The sequence below is a fragment of the Pelodiscus sinensis genome, chromosome 11 (genome assembly GCF_049634645.1).
Source record: "Pelodiscus sinensis isolate JC-2024 chromosome 11, ASM4963464v1, whole genome shotgun sequence".
NCBI lineage: Eukaryota > Metazoa > Chordata > Testudines > Trionychidae > Pelodiscus > Pelodiscus sinensis.
Genome location: NC_134721.1, coordinates 25,726,765 through 25,740,237, shown reverse-complemented (window position 1 = coordinate 25,740,237; position 13,473 = coordinate 25,726,765). Strand labels below are relative to the sequence as shown.

Sequence of the window (13,473 nt, the reverse complement as noted above, 5' to 3'; positions counted from 1 at the left end):
CTCCCCACAGCAGCAGGCACAGCTGGCGTTCAGCACAGCTGGCGGTGCCTTTGGAGAACAGACACCCATCTGTTCCTGCCCCCTGGCTGGGCTGGCAGGGATGGAGGAGGGCGGGACCGGACATGAGAGACGAGTCTCTGGGATCCTGTCTCTGCAGGTCCCCAGCCTGTGGGCAGCATCACCAACCTGCGGGTGGCTGAGATCAGACCCAACCAGCTGAGAGTCACATGGAGTGGGCTTCCTGGGGCGACTAGCTACAAGCTGACATGGCGGGCGAGTGATGGTAGGTGTGCTGAATGCGTGTGGGCTCAGCCGGGCCACTGAGGTGGGGCTATCCGGACTGGCTCCTTGCCGTGAGGGATGCCCTCATTACCCATCTGCCTCTGCCTCAACGTGCTCTAGTGGTTAGAGCAGGGGACTGGGGTCTGGGCCTGGGTTCTTGCTTAGAGCCGGTGACAGGATCCTCTTTGCTTCCTGGCAGCTCAGAGCCTGCAGGGCCTTTGGCTTGGGGGTGTTGCTGCCACATCCCATTCTCGGGCCACCTGGGAATAAGCTGCAGCCCCATAGAGCAGATCCTGCTGCCGGAGGTATGCAGCCCGGTGCCCGCTGCAGGCAGGGTGGGGCCTGGTCTGACCATTGCATGCTCAATGGCTGGTGCTTGGCTGACCCACCATTGTAAGGAGGCACCATCCCGCTGCTCCCTGGGGAGGGCACGGACTGGAATCCGGGCCCCTGCTCCTCCCAGATGGGTGCAGGGAGTCGCAGTCAAATGGCAGCTGCTGTTGATTCCCTCGCGCTGGATGAGGTGCCGCCAGGAAATGCTGGCACTAGTCCTCTTTGGTTGCCCCAGCATCTTGGCCTGGGCTGTCTCCGCACAGCAGCTTAGCCTGCCCTCGGCCTCCCATGCCTGTCCTGCCAGTGAAATCCAACCCCTGCAGGTTGTGCTTCTTGCCTGCAGGCCAGGAGATCTCCCGGGTCTTGCCAGCCGACAGGACCTCCTTCAGCATCGAGGGGCTGCAGGCCGGGGCTGCCTATGTCGTTGGGGTCTCGGCCCTGGTGGGCGACAGGGAAGGCAGCCCTGTCACCATCCCGGTGAGAACAGGTGAGGCCAGGCCTGGCCTGCAGGTGCAGCACCTCCCCCCCCTGCGGTTCCGTGGAGGACTGAGCTCTTCGTAACCCAGGCCTCCTGTCCGCCCTCTGTCGCAGCTCCTGAGCAGGTGGGGATGGTCTCCAGCCTCAAGGTCCTCTCGTCCAGGAGCAACGTTGTCCGGGTCACCTGGGTTGGAGTGCCTGGGGCGACTGCCTACAGGGTGGTGTGGAGCCGGCGAGATGGTAACGTACCCAGCCACATCCCCAAATCTCTGCCCTGACTCCAGGAGCCCCATGGTTGCCCTGGCCTGCAGTGCCTCTCACCCCCTTCCTCCCGTGCTCGAAGGACAGAGGCCTTTGCCTCCAGCCCTGGCACCTCTTCTCTCTGCCACAGCCTGAGTGGCACAAACCATGGTGCTGGGCCTCAGGACATGACTCTCTCACTCCCCTAATGAGATGGAATCACTCGCCATCACCAGCTAGTAGGGGGCCTGGCCCTGGTCTCCCCTGCTCCTGGCACTGGGAGCGAGGCCTGTGTCCCTGCCAGCAGCCAGCCCTGCCCCCTCTGGGGACCACGGTAACCCTCTGTTCCTTTGCAGGGGGCTCCGAATCGAGCAAGCTGGTCTCTGGCGACACCAGCTCCTTTGACATTCTCAACCTGGAGGGGGGGGTCAGCTACACCGTGAAGGTCACAGCACTGATTGGCAACCGTGAGGGTGACCCTGTCTCCATTGTCGTCACCACACGTAGGTGCTGGTGCCATGGGAAGCCTGGATCCCTGTGGGGTGGGTGGGGTTAGTGACTGCCCAGGGTGCCCTGGTACCAGGTGGTGCCCTCCCAGCGGGGTGTGGGCAGGGGGCTGGAGCTCCCATCTGCTCCTTGTGCTAAGGTCTGTGTCCTGAGCTTGGGGGCAATGCCTTTGGGATCTGGCGGTGGCCAGGGAATTAGCAGCAATCTGATCCAGGAATGCAGCCCGGAGTGCTCTTTCCAGGCCCTATGGTGCGGCTCCAAGCCCTGACAGGAAGCTGAGGACCCAGCCCAGTGCTCCCCACCTGGGCCAGGACACCCAGATCCCAGTGGGGGGCCTCTGCACACCTGGCCTGGCAGCTGCAGCCAAGTCTCTACTCCTCTGACCCATTCCCTCTCTGTTGTTGCCCCCCCAGCTGCAGAGGTGGCCCCAGTCCAGCCTGTGGGGAATCTGCAGGTGATCGACTCCTCGGAGCAGCGCGTTCGCCTCACCTGGAGCCCCGCGCCTGGCAGCAGTGGGTACCGCCTGAGCTGGAGGCCAGTAGACGGTGAGCTCCTTCCCCTCCTCCCCCACGGCTCTCCTGGCACGCCTTGCCTTGTTTAACCCCATCTCTCCCCTGGGGCAGGAGGGCCGGAGAGGAGCCAGCTGCTCCCCCCCAATGTCCGCTCCTACGACATCGAGGGCCTGGAGGCGGGAGTGCGCTACGAGATCCGGATCACCAGCCTGGTGGGCAGCCAGGAGAGCGAGCCTGTGGGCATCGCTGTCAGCACTGGTACGAGCCCAGGCTCTGAGGCCTGGAAGGGAACCTTCAGCCACGGCTGTTCGCTGGCATGTCATGGGGGAGGGGTTGGAGGATGGGACGGGTTTTGTCTTCTCTGGAGTCTGAGCCAACCAAGCAGCTTAGAAGCCAAGTCCTGAGCCCTAGAGACTCTGGCTGAGCCATGCCTGGAGCCAGGAAGCCACCCTGTGGTGAAATGTGGAACTGTGCTGCCCCATCCCCCTTCCCTTGCCTGACGGGTTGGGGTTTGCTCTCCGTGGGGGAGGGATTGGCATGTCGTGGGAGGCTCTTCCTAAGCCCCGTTCTCCTTTCCTGCCCTTCCAGCGCCTCTGGGCCGAGTCACCAATTTCCGGGTGATGGAGACCCAGGACGATTCGGTGACCCTGGCCTGGACTCCAGCTCCTGGAGCCACCGGCTACCTCCTCACCTGGAAGCTGCCCCAAGGTACTGAACAGCTTTCCAGCACTGCCGCCCATGGGGCTGCGCACTACAGCAGGGACACCTAGAGCCCGTCTGGAGCCATTTCCCATTGGCTGCCTAAGTAACGAGCCCTCCTGAAGAGATAGCAACCCCCCTTCCATGCTGGGCCACAGCTACCCCCCAGCCCTGGGACCCCTCATTCACCCAGGACCAAAGTCCTGACTCAGGCTGTGCAACCCAAGCTCAGGGCCAGCTCACAGAAGTCAGTTTGGGGCTCGTCCTCCTTCCCCCCCCTGCCCCCTCCCCCCCGCTTAGGTGGGCAGGAGTCCAACTCCTCTGCTAGCAGCCTGCTCCAGACAGGCCAGCTCACTGCTGTGAGTGGAAACCCACCAGGATGCCCCGGGGCAGAATGGATGGGGGTGGAGCTCTCAGGGCTGAGCCCAGCCTGGGGTTCTGGAAACACTGCAGTAGTATATCTGACCCATCCCCAGTTCAAATACCCCTTCTAAGGGAGACGACACTGGGCGGAGGGGTTGGACAGCCCAGCCCACACTGGGACCGTCTCCCTCGGACCCTGCCTATTCTGAGGCCTTTTGTCCCTGTTTGGGTCAGAGGGAGGTGAGATGCAGAGGATGCTGCCAGGGTCAGCGACATCCCATCAGGTGTCGGGGCTGCGGCTGGGGCACAGATACGTCTTCACCATCCAGCCGCTGTTCGGGAGCACGAGGGGCACGGAGTCGTCCGTCACTGACCGCACAGGTAGGGGGGGAACAGCCATGTCAGGCTCTTGGTTTGATGGGCAGTGGTGGGGACTGGGCCAAGGTTCCCTGTGAGATGCTCTGCTGCATAGTCGTGCAGCTGTTTTCTGAGTTCTGCTCAGAAGTTCAAAGGTCCCGTGCAGGCAGGGAGCTCAGCTGACGGGTGGGGTGGGGTGTCTCGCTGAGTAAGCAGGTAAACAGCTGCTCCATGCTTGAAATGGAACAGCTCCCAGAGCCGGTAAAGAAGGGAGATAAGGAGACAGTTAATGGCTGTGGGGGAGGGGAAGTAGGAGGAGGGAGGGAAGGAGGGGGTAAGTAAGCAATTCATTGGCTGATGAGGAGTCAGAGAGGAGGGGAGTTAGGAGAGTTCCATGTGCACAAGGAGAGAAAGGCAGAAACTCAGCACTCTCAAGCCTTCTGGGAAGGGGGAGATAAGGGGCTGACTGCATGGGGTAGGTAGGGAAAGAGGGGGTGGGTGGGTGCTGGCATCTGTGCACTGAGGTGGAGGTGGAGGTGGAGGGGGGGACAGTTTGTTTGTGGTGTCTGACTCACTTGCTGCAGTCCTCTCTGTTTGGCTGGGGGTGGGTGGAACAGGCTGCAAGAGGTGTGTGGGTGCCAGGACATTTGCATGATTACATTTCAAACAAAATTTACAGAGGTGTTAATGGCTCAAGATAAGAAAGAAAAATATTGTTTTAACAAAATTTTTTGGGGGTGTTGCAGATATCGAAAACTCTGATCTTAATGATTTTTAAAAGTCCTGAGTTAGGGTATGTCTACACTACCACCCTAGTTCGAACTAGGGTGGTAATGTAGTCAACCGGAGTTGCAAATGAAGCCCGGGATTTGAATTTCCCGGGCTTCGTTTGCATCTTGCTGGGCGCTGCCATTTTTAAATGTCCGCTAGTTTGGACTCCGTGCCCCGCGGCTACAGACAGGTAGTTCCGACTAGGAGGAGTAACAGTAGTTTGGAATAGGAAGCCTAGTCCGAACTACCTAGTTCGTGCTGCATGTAGCCGCGCGGCACGGAGTCCGAACTAGCGGACATTTAAAAATGGCAGCGCCCGGCAAGATGCAAATGAAGCCTGGGAAATTCAAATCCCGGGCTTCATTTGCAACTCCGGTAGACTACATTACCACCCTAGTTCGAACTAGGGTGGTAGTGTAGACATACCCTTACTGATTAATACATGGTGTATTGAATTACATTAAGGCCAGATCTTTGCTCTGTGGTAGAGTTCTGGCTCTTGAGTCAGAATCAGCAAGTACCAGCTTGAGCTGGTAGGTTGATACATGTACTTCAAGGGTAGTGTTAATTTTCTTTTTTATTTGATTTCATATGAAATATCATAAGCATTGATCCTTGTTAAATATTTGTTGTTTTAATATATTTTCTTCCACGCATATGGACTGCTTAAAATTATATGTGTGTGTGTGTATTGGTGATGCCTATCCACACATGTACCACCTTAATATTGGTGGTGCACATAAATTTCGACCCACCCAAAAGAAACTTCAACCTTCCCAAGGCAACGCTGGACTGGGCCCATGGGGGGCCACCAAGTGGTTTGGGGCTCGGCCTGGTCCCTGCTGGGGCAGGCTCGCTGGCAGCTCAGCCTGGGTCTGTTGAGTGGCTGCAGAGGCTTCTCCAGCTCTAACTGCCCCTGCCCCTGCCCCTGATCTGTGGGACAGTGGGCGAGAGCCAGCATACAGGGGAATGACCCTGCAGAGCAGAGGTGCTGGGAACAGCTCGTCCGCTAGGCTCACCCCCAGGAGTGTAGATGCGCTGGGCTTTTCTTCCTGCTCCTCACCCTCAGCGCCTTCTCCTGTGCAGTTTGCAGAGATGCTCGTGGTGACGTCATCTTCCTGGTGCATGGCACCCGGGACAGTGCCTACAGCGCTGAGGCCGTCCGCGCCCTGCTCACCAACACTGTCTCCGCGCTGGGCCGCCTGGGCCCTGACGCCACACAGGTATGGGGGGCAGGGCTCTGGGTCTCCCCACTGACGCACCTCACACACATGCCTCTTGTTCTGCCACCTGCGCTGGGGGCTGCCTCGGGCCATCCTGTGTCTCCCCTTCCCCTGGCATGGGATCGTCATGGCTGCGAGCTCAGTGGCCTGGCTGACCTGTTGCCTTCTTCCCCAGGTGGGCGTGGTGATCTACAGCTACCGCAGCCTGCCATGGCTCCTGCTGAATCGCTCCAGTGACCTGGGCACTGTGCTGGAGCGGATCCGCACCATGCGCTACGAGGAGCCCAGCGGCAGTGCCCTGGGTAAGGGGCACTGGGCCTGCAGCCGGGGCTGCCCCACAGTGCCAGCATTGGATGTTGTGCTTCTTAGAGCGGTCACAACTCCAGTGAAAGGCGGCCTCCCCCAGGCAGGCCAAGGGATGTGGACAGAATGGGGAGGGGGGGGGGGAAGGAGGTGGCCCTGTGCCCCGAGAGCCCTGTGCAGTGGCCCCCCCCAGGCCAGATAAACACCTTTCCAGGGCGCTGGGGTCCTGCTCTGGACTTCACCTCAGGCGGGGGTGAGTGGCGAAGGGGGAGGGGACATGGCAGGACCTATGTGGGGCGTGATGGAGGTGGCACCGATCCTGCTTGGTAGCGATACCCTTTCTCTCTGCAGGAGCTGCCATCAGCTTTGCCAGGACCTACATGCTGAACCCCAGTGCAGGGCGCCGGCCTGGTGTGCCAGGGGTGCTGGTGGTGCTGGCAGACAGCCCCTCCAGTGACGATGCCATTGGTCCAGCCAGGGAGGTCAAGGCAGCAGGTAAGAGCTGGGTCACTGGAGCTGGGTGGAGAGGGCGGGACGGGTGTCACAGACCCACAGGATCGGGGCTATGTTCCCAGCTTTGGAACAGTGTCTAGGTTAGAGGAGCCCCTTCAGCGTGCGAGTCCCCCAGGGTAAGCAACTTGGCTTCACCACTTCCTTTGGTTGGTCCTCATTAGGCATGTAAGCAAGTAGTCGAGTCGACTACTCACATTCCCTCCCCCCACCTTCCTGCCTCTGTATCAAAGACAGTGCGGGGGGCGGAGGAAGCAAGAGCAGGTGCTGGGGGGAGCTGGCTTAAAAGCTGGTGCCCCCCAGCACCGTCTCTGTAGTGTGGACAGGGGCTGCTGGAGCCAGCATGAGCTGGGAACTGTGCAAGTCCAGCTCAGTCCCAGCTTGCGCCAGGTCTGGGACCTTCCCACAATGTGGCTCTGCATTTTAAATATAGTAAGAGTCAGCCTGGCCCGGCTCCTATTACATTTAAAATGCAGAGTCGCAGTGGTCCCGGACCTGGAGCGAGCCAGGACTTTGCCAGGCTCGCGCCGGGTCTGGGACCTACCCCCACAGCAGCGCTGCCTGTGTGCCCGGCTCCTACTACATTTAAACTGCAGAGCCACAGCAGGGGTAGCGCCTGGACCGGCGCGAGCCAGGACAGAGCGCCTCCCCTTATCGACTAATCGTGTCGTCGATACAAATTGTATCGACGACACAATTAGCCGGTTACCCGCCTCTTAATATCCTTAGTCCTCATTGCCTGCAGCTCTCCTGTGTCACACCACCAGCTCAGCTCAGCGGGCCCGGCTGTGGCAGCCCTGCCCGCGTTTGGGGCACCAGTGCACCTCACCGAGTGTTGGCAGGGACTCTCCCACAGCATTGTCAGAGCAGCTGGGTCAATTCGCAGCCTGGAACACAGTGCAGGAAGGCCTGAGGTAGTCTATGGACTTGAAGGTTAAAGCACAGGCCATTTTGATACCCCAGAGCCCAGCTAAGCTGTGGTGACCCCTTGACTCAAGCTGTGTCTGTCTCTCTCCGTCTGCTCTTCTCTATCAGCCTCCAAGCTCCTTCCAGCAGCCAGCTCTGTTCCCCCACCTCGCCTCTTCCCAGCCCTTTATTCTTAACCTGGGGAAATGCTGTTCAGCCTCCCTGAAGAGAGAAGAGGAAATCCATCTCCCTCAGGGTCCCTGCTAAGTCAGTGCATTGGATTTGCCATTGTCATCGATGCTTAATTGACAGAAGGCCTAAGGCCCAGACAGCTAGGTGCCAATCACACCTAGGTCAGCCTGCCCCGGAGCAAACAGGCCTTTTACACCCACAGGGTGACAGTGTAGCATGTAGGGGAAACTGAAGCACCGATCAGATTCATCAAAGTGTTACAAAATGCTCATACTTGGTCACATCGTTGGGACTGGGGGGAGGGGGAGGTGTGGGGAAGGAGGGACTGGGCAGGCTGGCAGGGAAGGATTGGCCAGTGATGGAAGGGAGAGGTGTGTGGGGGTAGGGGTAGGGAGGGGACTGTGAGACATCCTCTCCTCCTTCCCTTTCCTGCTGGGTTAGCTGGTGCACCAGCTCCGGGCAGTTTGCTGGGAGCCGGAGCTGCCAGTTCCTTCCCCTTCACCCCCTGGGCACTGGGTCTGAGGGGCCAGGCTGCCCCCTCAGGCTCCTGTCTGCTGCGTGCAGGGATCCAGGTGCTGGCCGTGGGCATGGACGGGGCGGATCGCGAACAGCTGCGCCGCATCGTCACCAGCGAAGACCCGCGCCATGTTTTCTATGCCAAGGACTCGAGTGCCGGCCTGTCGGAGCTGGAGGACGGGCTTGCTGGCGCCCTCTGCAGGGTGATTACCACGGACGGGGTAAGGGGGAGAGCGAAGGAGGGAGCTCCCTCCTGCCCCAGCTGCAGGCCCTGGAGCTCTCCCACAGCCAGGGGGGAGCTGCGGTGCGGGAGGGCACAGGGAGCTGGTGGCTGAAGCTATGGGGCTGGGGCAGTTCTCCTTTCCTCCTGCACAGGCAGCATCTCCGTGACGCATGGGTCTAATGTCTCCCTGCAGGTGGGGGGGGGGGGCGCTGCTTCCTGGCTCCCGGCCCTGGGGGCATGGCATGGGGTGGAACTGACTTGGCTGCCCAGGGCACTGTCTAATACAGAACTTTTTCCCCTCAGGAGGAGCCCTGCGCAGTGCAGTGTCCCAAGGTGAGTCCCTCTCCAGCCAGCACCTCTGCAGCTTCCTCCCACGGGGGAGTGCTGCAGGAGTGTGACTGCAGATAGCCGGAGGGGATCCATGCAGCTGGGGCTGGCTGGTGAGCAGTGGGAGGGGAGGCAGTGTGGAAGACCTGCTAGGGAGGGAACAGGGGAGGGGGAACATGCTGGAGTGGAGGGGTGTGGCAAAGAGAACTCCAGGCTCTGGTAAAGTAGGGAGTCAGGGGACATCCAGGTGCCCTTGGGAGGTGAGCAAATACCTGGTAGGTGGGTGACTCACCCCCAGGCGTAACTGCAGAGGGAGTGGGCTGCTTCCAGCCCAGAGCCCTGGGCCACAGCTGTGGGTGAGGGCACGTGGCTGCTGGTGAGGAAGGTGGGGAGAGATGAGTTGGGTGATGGCTTTTCCCTGCCAGCTCTGCACTGAGCCCTGGTGCAGCCTGGCCATCCCCCTGGCTCTCTGTGCTGCCTCAGGAAGTGGCCAGGCCTAGGGATGGGGGCAGAGATGCTCCTTCTGCCTGTTGCTGTGCTGCCTCCTAAGCAGCCTCTTTCGCTGTTTTGCTGCAGGGTGAGAAGGGGGAGCCCGGTCCGACTGTGAGTATTGCAGCATTTGCTGGAGGGGTGCCGGGTGGGGGAGGGGTCTGCTCCCCATCCAGGGGCTGTGAGGCCACTTTGGTTGAGTGGCTCAGCAGATGGACTTAGCTCCTGGGAGCCGGAAGGGCCTAGGAACAGCCATTCATCCCTATCTTTGTCTCTCTGTGCAGGGGCCGCAAGGACGTGCAGGACAGCCCGGGCCCCCTGGACAGCCGGTAGCACCCTCTACTTCTCCCTCTGTGGGTGGGTCCTGGGCTTGGAGGGTCGTGGCGCTGAGCTCTAGCTGCACTCGGTGCATGTGCAGGCCCTGTGCAAGCCTGGAAATAGGCTGAGATTGGGGAGCCGGCAGCCCCAGAGCCTCGGTGCAGTGGGGGTTGGTGAGAGGAGCAACACAGGGGCTTTTAGGGGATCTTATTACCTATCCCCAGTGTCACTCCAGTAAGCAGGCAGGAGATCAAGGGACCCCTCCCTGGGCCTTCTGCTGTGCTGAGTTCCATGGCTTGCCCTGGGAAAGCTTCTAGTGGCAGCTAGTCCTCCAGCCTCTGCGTTGGAGAGGTGCAGAGAGCAGGAGAAGGAGGGGTTTCAGGGTGATCAGTACCCCCCAGCCTGCCCTTCCCACTGGGAGGCATCCCCACAGAACAGCCCCATTTCATTTCTCCATGGCTGTTTTCTCTCCTCTGTTCTCTCTAGGGGCTCAATGGGCTTCCGGGCCCCCCAGGGCCAGTGGGACCACGGGGTGCCCCAGGCGAGATCATCGAGCGGCCAGGCGCGAAGGGGGACAGGGTAAGTGAGGGCCCTTCAGGCCCCCTGCTGGGGTCATGCTGTGGGGGAGAGGGCAGGGCACTGGATGGCTGCATTGTAGGGGCAGAGCATCCACTTCGTTCACCTGTGATCCCCTTCAGAGCCAGTGTCCACTGGGTGCATCCTCCAGGCTCCTGGTCACTATGGAACCCCTTGGGGTTGTTGTTTGTGGCACACATGCCCATGGGGCCCAGTGGCCGTGTTGGGCACTAGGGGCACGGACAGCACCAGCTACAAGGCACTGAGCACCTGGCCCTTTGGGTGTGGTGAGTACCAGGGGCACAGACTGCACTGGGTGAGTGATACTGGGGCAATTGGCAGTGCGGGTGCCAGGGCACAGACAGCACTGGGTAAAAGGCACTAGTGCTGTTGGCGGTGCTGAGTGCAGGCAGCACGGACAGCGCAGGGTAAAAAACAGAGTGCCCGGCTCACCAGCAGTGCTGGGGATGTAAGTCTCCCAGCCAGTGTTCCCGCTAATCTTTCCTACCCGTGTTTTGTGTGCCCCAGGGCATGTGTGAATGTGCACCACCAGCAGAAACTCAAACCTGTCTGTGGGTGCTGGGCGGCACTGGAAACTCCTGAGTGGCCACACAAGCGCCCAGCAAACACGGCTTACAGCTCCCTTTCTTCTGGAGTTTCTCCAGCACTGGGACCCAGGAGGGAGCCTGTCCTCATGGAATCCCTTGGGGAGCTAAATGCAAGTCCAAATGGGGCTCTGCAGTGAAAACTTGGGCCCAATCCCAGCAGAGAGGGCCCTCGAAGCCGAGCTGGGGTAGCTTTGAATGTTGATGGGTGTTCGCTCTGGGGGGTGAGCCTGGCCGGGAAGGGTGGGGACAATGGCCAGGGCAGAGCCTCGGCCTGCTGGTTTATTCCCCTCTCCATTCCCAGGGATTTCCCGGAATAGATGGAACCTCAGGAAGTCCTGGTCGCCCTGGCAACCCTGGCTCCCCTGGCCAGCCAGTAAGTGATTCCTCCTAGTTCCTCTTCCAGAGGGCATGCACGTACCTCCTCTCTTGGCTTCGGAGCCCTGCTCCCTTGGCCAAAGGACACTCCTCATTTGGTCCTTTGATTTTTTTTTTCCAGGGCAGCCAAGGCATTCCCGGTCTCCGAGGGGTCCCGGTATGTAGTGCTCTAGCTTCCCCATCAGCCTTGCTCTCCACTCTGGGGCACCCCACTCATTATATTGCCTTTTCCTTCCAGGGGGAGCAGGGCCCAGTGGGGCCTCCGGGGCTGCGGGGACAGAAAGGCGAGCCGGTAGGTAGAAGTGCATCCCGTCCAGCGCTGCCTAATGGGGCCACCATCTTGGATTCCCCACGGAGCAGGGCAATCCCAAAGGCTCTGCTTGCAGGCGCCTAGCTGGGGGCTGCGTTGAAAGTGTCTGGGGTTCCCAGGCCCCTCCCATCTTGTGTAACTCCTGATCCTGCCAACCTCTGTGTCCTACAGCCCTACCAGGCAGTGCTGGCACGGGCAGGTTCTAGCATTGGCAAGAGGAAGGCCCTCCAGTCACCTGAGATCCAGTTAGACACCTCCCTGTAAATTACACTCGTTTCATATGGAGTTACAGCACCACACCCAAGGTGAGCTGGGTGGGACCCGCTCAGAGCTCGGGACGGTGTCTCCATTGGCTTTGGAGTGCTGCGAACAACTCAATAGGAATTGCTCTCCTTGGATCTCGGTGCCCTCTCCAGTGCCTGGGCGCTGTGCTGCCAGATAAGCCCCAAAACTAAGTCCCTGGCCACCTGTGGCCACCAGTCTGGCACTCGCCCCCATGTCCTGGCCAGAGTCCCACTCTGGGAACTTTGTGCAGCCTTCCCCTGTTCCTTCTTCACAGCCTCTGTGGGGCAGTGTTGCTGCGACAGGGCCATGTCCTCTCCCAGGGACACTGTGGCCCGTGGGCATGGGGCTGGGCTGGTGCACTGAGTTTCGATGTTCTATTTTGTGCAGGGAGAGCCGGGGGTGATTGTGAATGGAGGAGGGAGGCTGCCTGGCCGGAAAGGGGAGCCTGGCAGTCCGGTACGTAGTGGAAAGCAGGTTTGGATGGTGCAGTTTTTGGGGTACAGGAGCACGGGCCCTGGCTCCCACAGTGGGACTGCAGGGGGAGCTGTCCCATGTGATGTGAGCCTCTGGGATCCGTTCAGTGGCACTGAGCATGGTGGGTGACTGATTGCAGGAGGATTGGTGTCCCATGGCACTCTTGCTTTGGGTAGATCCATGCTCAGCTCTTATCCTGCGGACCCAGCCCTCTCAGGCTTCCTTGGCACGTGCATCTTGGGGGGGCTGGGGGGAGGGCATTGCCAACCCAAAGTGTGAGCCTTGGACAGGCACTGAATTTGCCTCCCCCACAAGGCCCGATTAGCCTGCCTGGAGCTGCCTTCCCCCCGAATCTAGAAGTCAAACTCTGCCTAAGCTTTCTGTGCTGTCCCTGCCCTGGGGCTGTGGAGGTTTGTGACTCACAGATGCCCAGTGCTACATGGGGTGAGCAGGCCTTCTGCCAAGACCTCGTTCCATGGAGACTGGGGGCCCTGAGTTCCACGGAGCCTGCACACAGACGTGCTGGGCAGTATGGGCAGCATACAGGCACCGTGTCTGAGCACTGGCTGGACACACACTTGGGTGTGATAGCCGGGCTGCAAAACAGCATTCCTGGCTGCAGGGGCTCATCCCAGAATCTAGCGTCCCCGGCCGATGGGGCTCTTGCTCCCCAGCGCAGAGCTTTAATGGAGCCTTTCTGATTCCCAAGGGAAATTCTGGGCCCCCTGGGAATCCTGGGCCTAGAGGAGCAATCGGGGATCCAGGACCCCCTGGGCCTATTGGACCTCCAGGACCATCAGGACCTGCCGGAGAGTTTGTCAAGGTACGTTCCCTTCCCAGTTGGGAGGAGCTGTTCTGAGGCCCTGCCCTGGCCAGCTAGGTAAGTGGTACCCCTCCTCCCTCTGTATGCACACAAACAACCTCCTACATGACACTGTGCACCTGCATGCAGCCCCCAGCAAGCCCTCCACAACTCCTCCATGCATGCAGGCCCTGCCATGCCTCCCTGCCTGGGCATGCACTTGCTGCTTGCAGGTAGCATGCCCCAGCACCTTCCACCCATGCAGCCGTGCCCCTCCCATGCCTGTCTCTGGGATGCTCACCTAGCTTGCCGGGGCGGGGCTGAGGTTTTGGGTTAGGGGTGTGCATGGAGGAGCCTGGAGTGCAGAGGAAACTCAGGCAGTGGTGGGCCTGAGGCAGACCCTCGCCTTGGTTTCAGAGGCACATGACAGGCTGAGGAAGTGGCACAGTTCAGGCAGCCGCGGGCACCCAGAGCAGCCATCTACTTGGCAACTTC

General features: G+C 60.3%; 1 protein-coding gene across 3 annotated transcripts in view; it reads left to right on the top strand.

The window, feature by feature from the left end:
• COL7A1 (collagen type VII alpha 1 chain) overlaps positions 1-13,473 on the top strand; it is a 119,398-nt gene that overhangs the window by 31,308 nt on the left and 74,617 nt on the right. For all 3 annotated transcript variants that reach the window (XM_075938832.1, XM_075938831.1, XM_075938830.1), the window contains exons 17-37: positions 158-283; positions 959-1,102; positions 1,207-1,332; positions 1,689-1,835; positions 2,253-2,384; positions 2,463-2,609; positions 2,940-3,059; positions 3,648-3,794; positions 5,628-5,764; positions 5,940-6,066; positions 6,419-6,562; positions 8,240-8,412; positions 8,718-8,747; positions 9,318-9,344; positions 9,515-9,559; positions 10,035-10,127; positions 11,034-11,105; positions 11,229-11,264; positions 11,346-11,399; positions 12,090-12,158; positions 12,886-12,999. In XM_075938832.1, the coding sequence (XP_075794947.1) occupies positions 158-283; positions 959-1,102; positions 1,207-1,332; positions 1,689-1,835; positions 2,253-2,384; positions 2,463-2,609; positions 2,940-3,059; positions 3,648-3,794; positions 5,628-5,764; positions 5,940-6,066; positions 6,419-6,562; positions 8,240-8,412; positions 8,718-8,747; positions 9,318-9,344; positions 9,515-9,559; positions 10,035-10,127; positions 11,034-11,105; positions 11,229-11,264; positions 11,346-11,399; positions 12,090-12,158; positions 12,886-12,999 (2,210 nt within the window). The remainder of the gene's footprint in view (positions 1-157; positions 284-958; positions 1,103-1,206; positions 1,333-1,688; positions 1,836-2,252; positions 2,385-2,462; positions 2,610-2,939; positions 3,060-3,647; positions 3,795-5,627; positions 5,765-5,939; positions 6,067-6,418; positions 6,563-8,239; positions 8,413-8,717; positions 8,748-9,317; positions 9,345-9,514; positions 9,560-10,034; positions 10,128-11,033; positions 11,106-11,228; positions 11,265-11,345; positions 11,400-12,089; positions 12,159-12,885; positions 13,000-13,473) is intronic.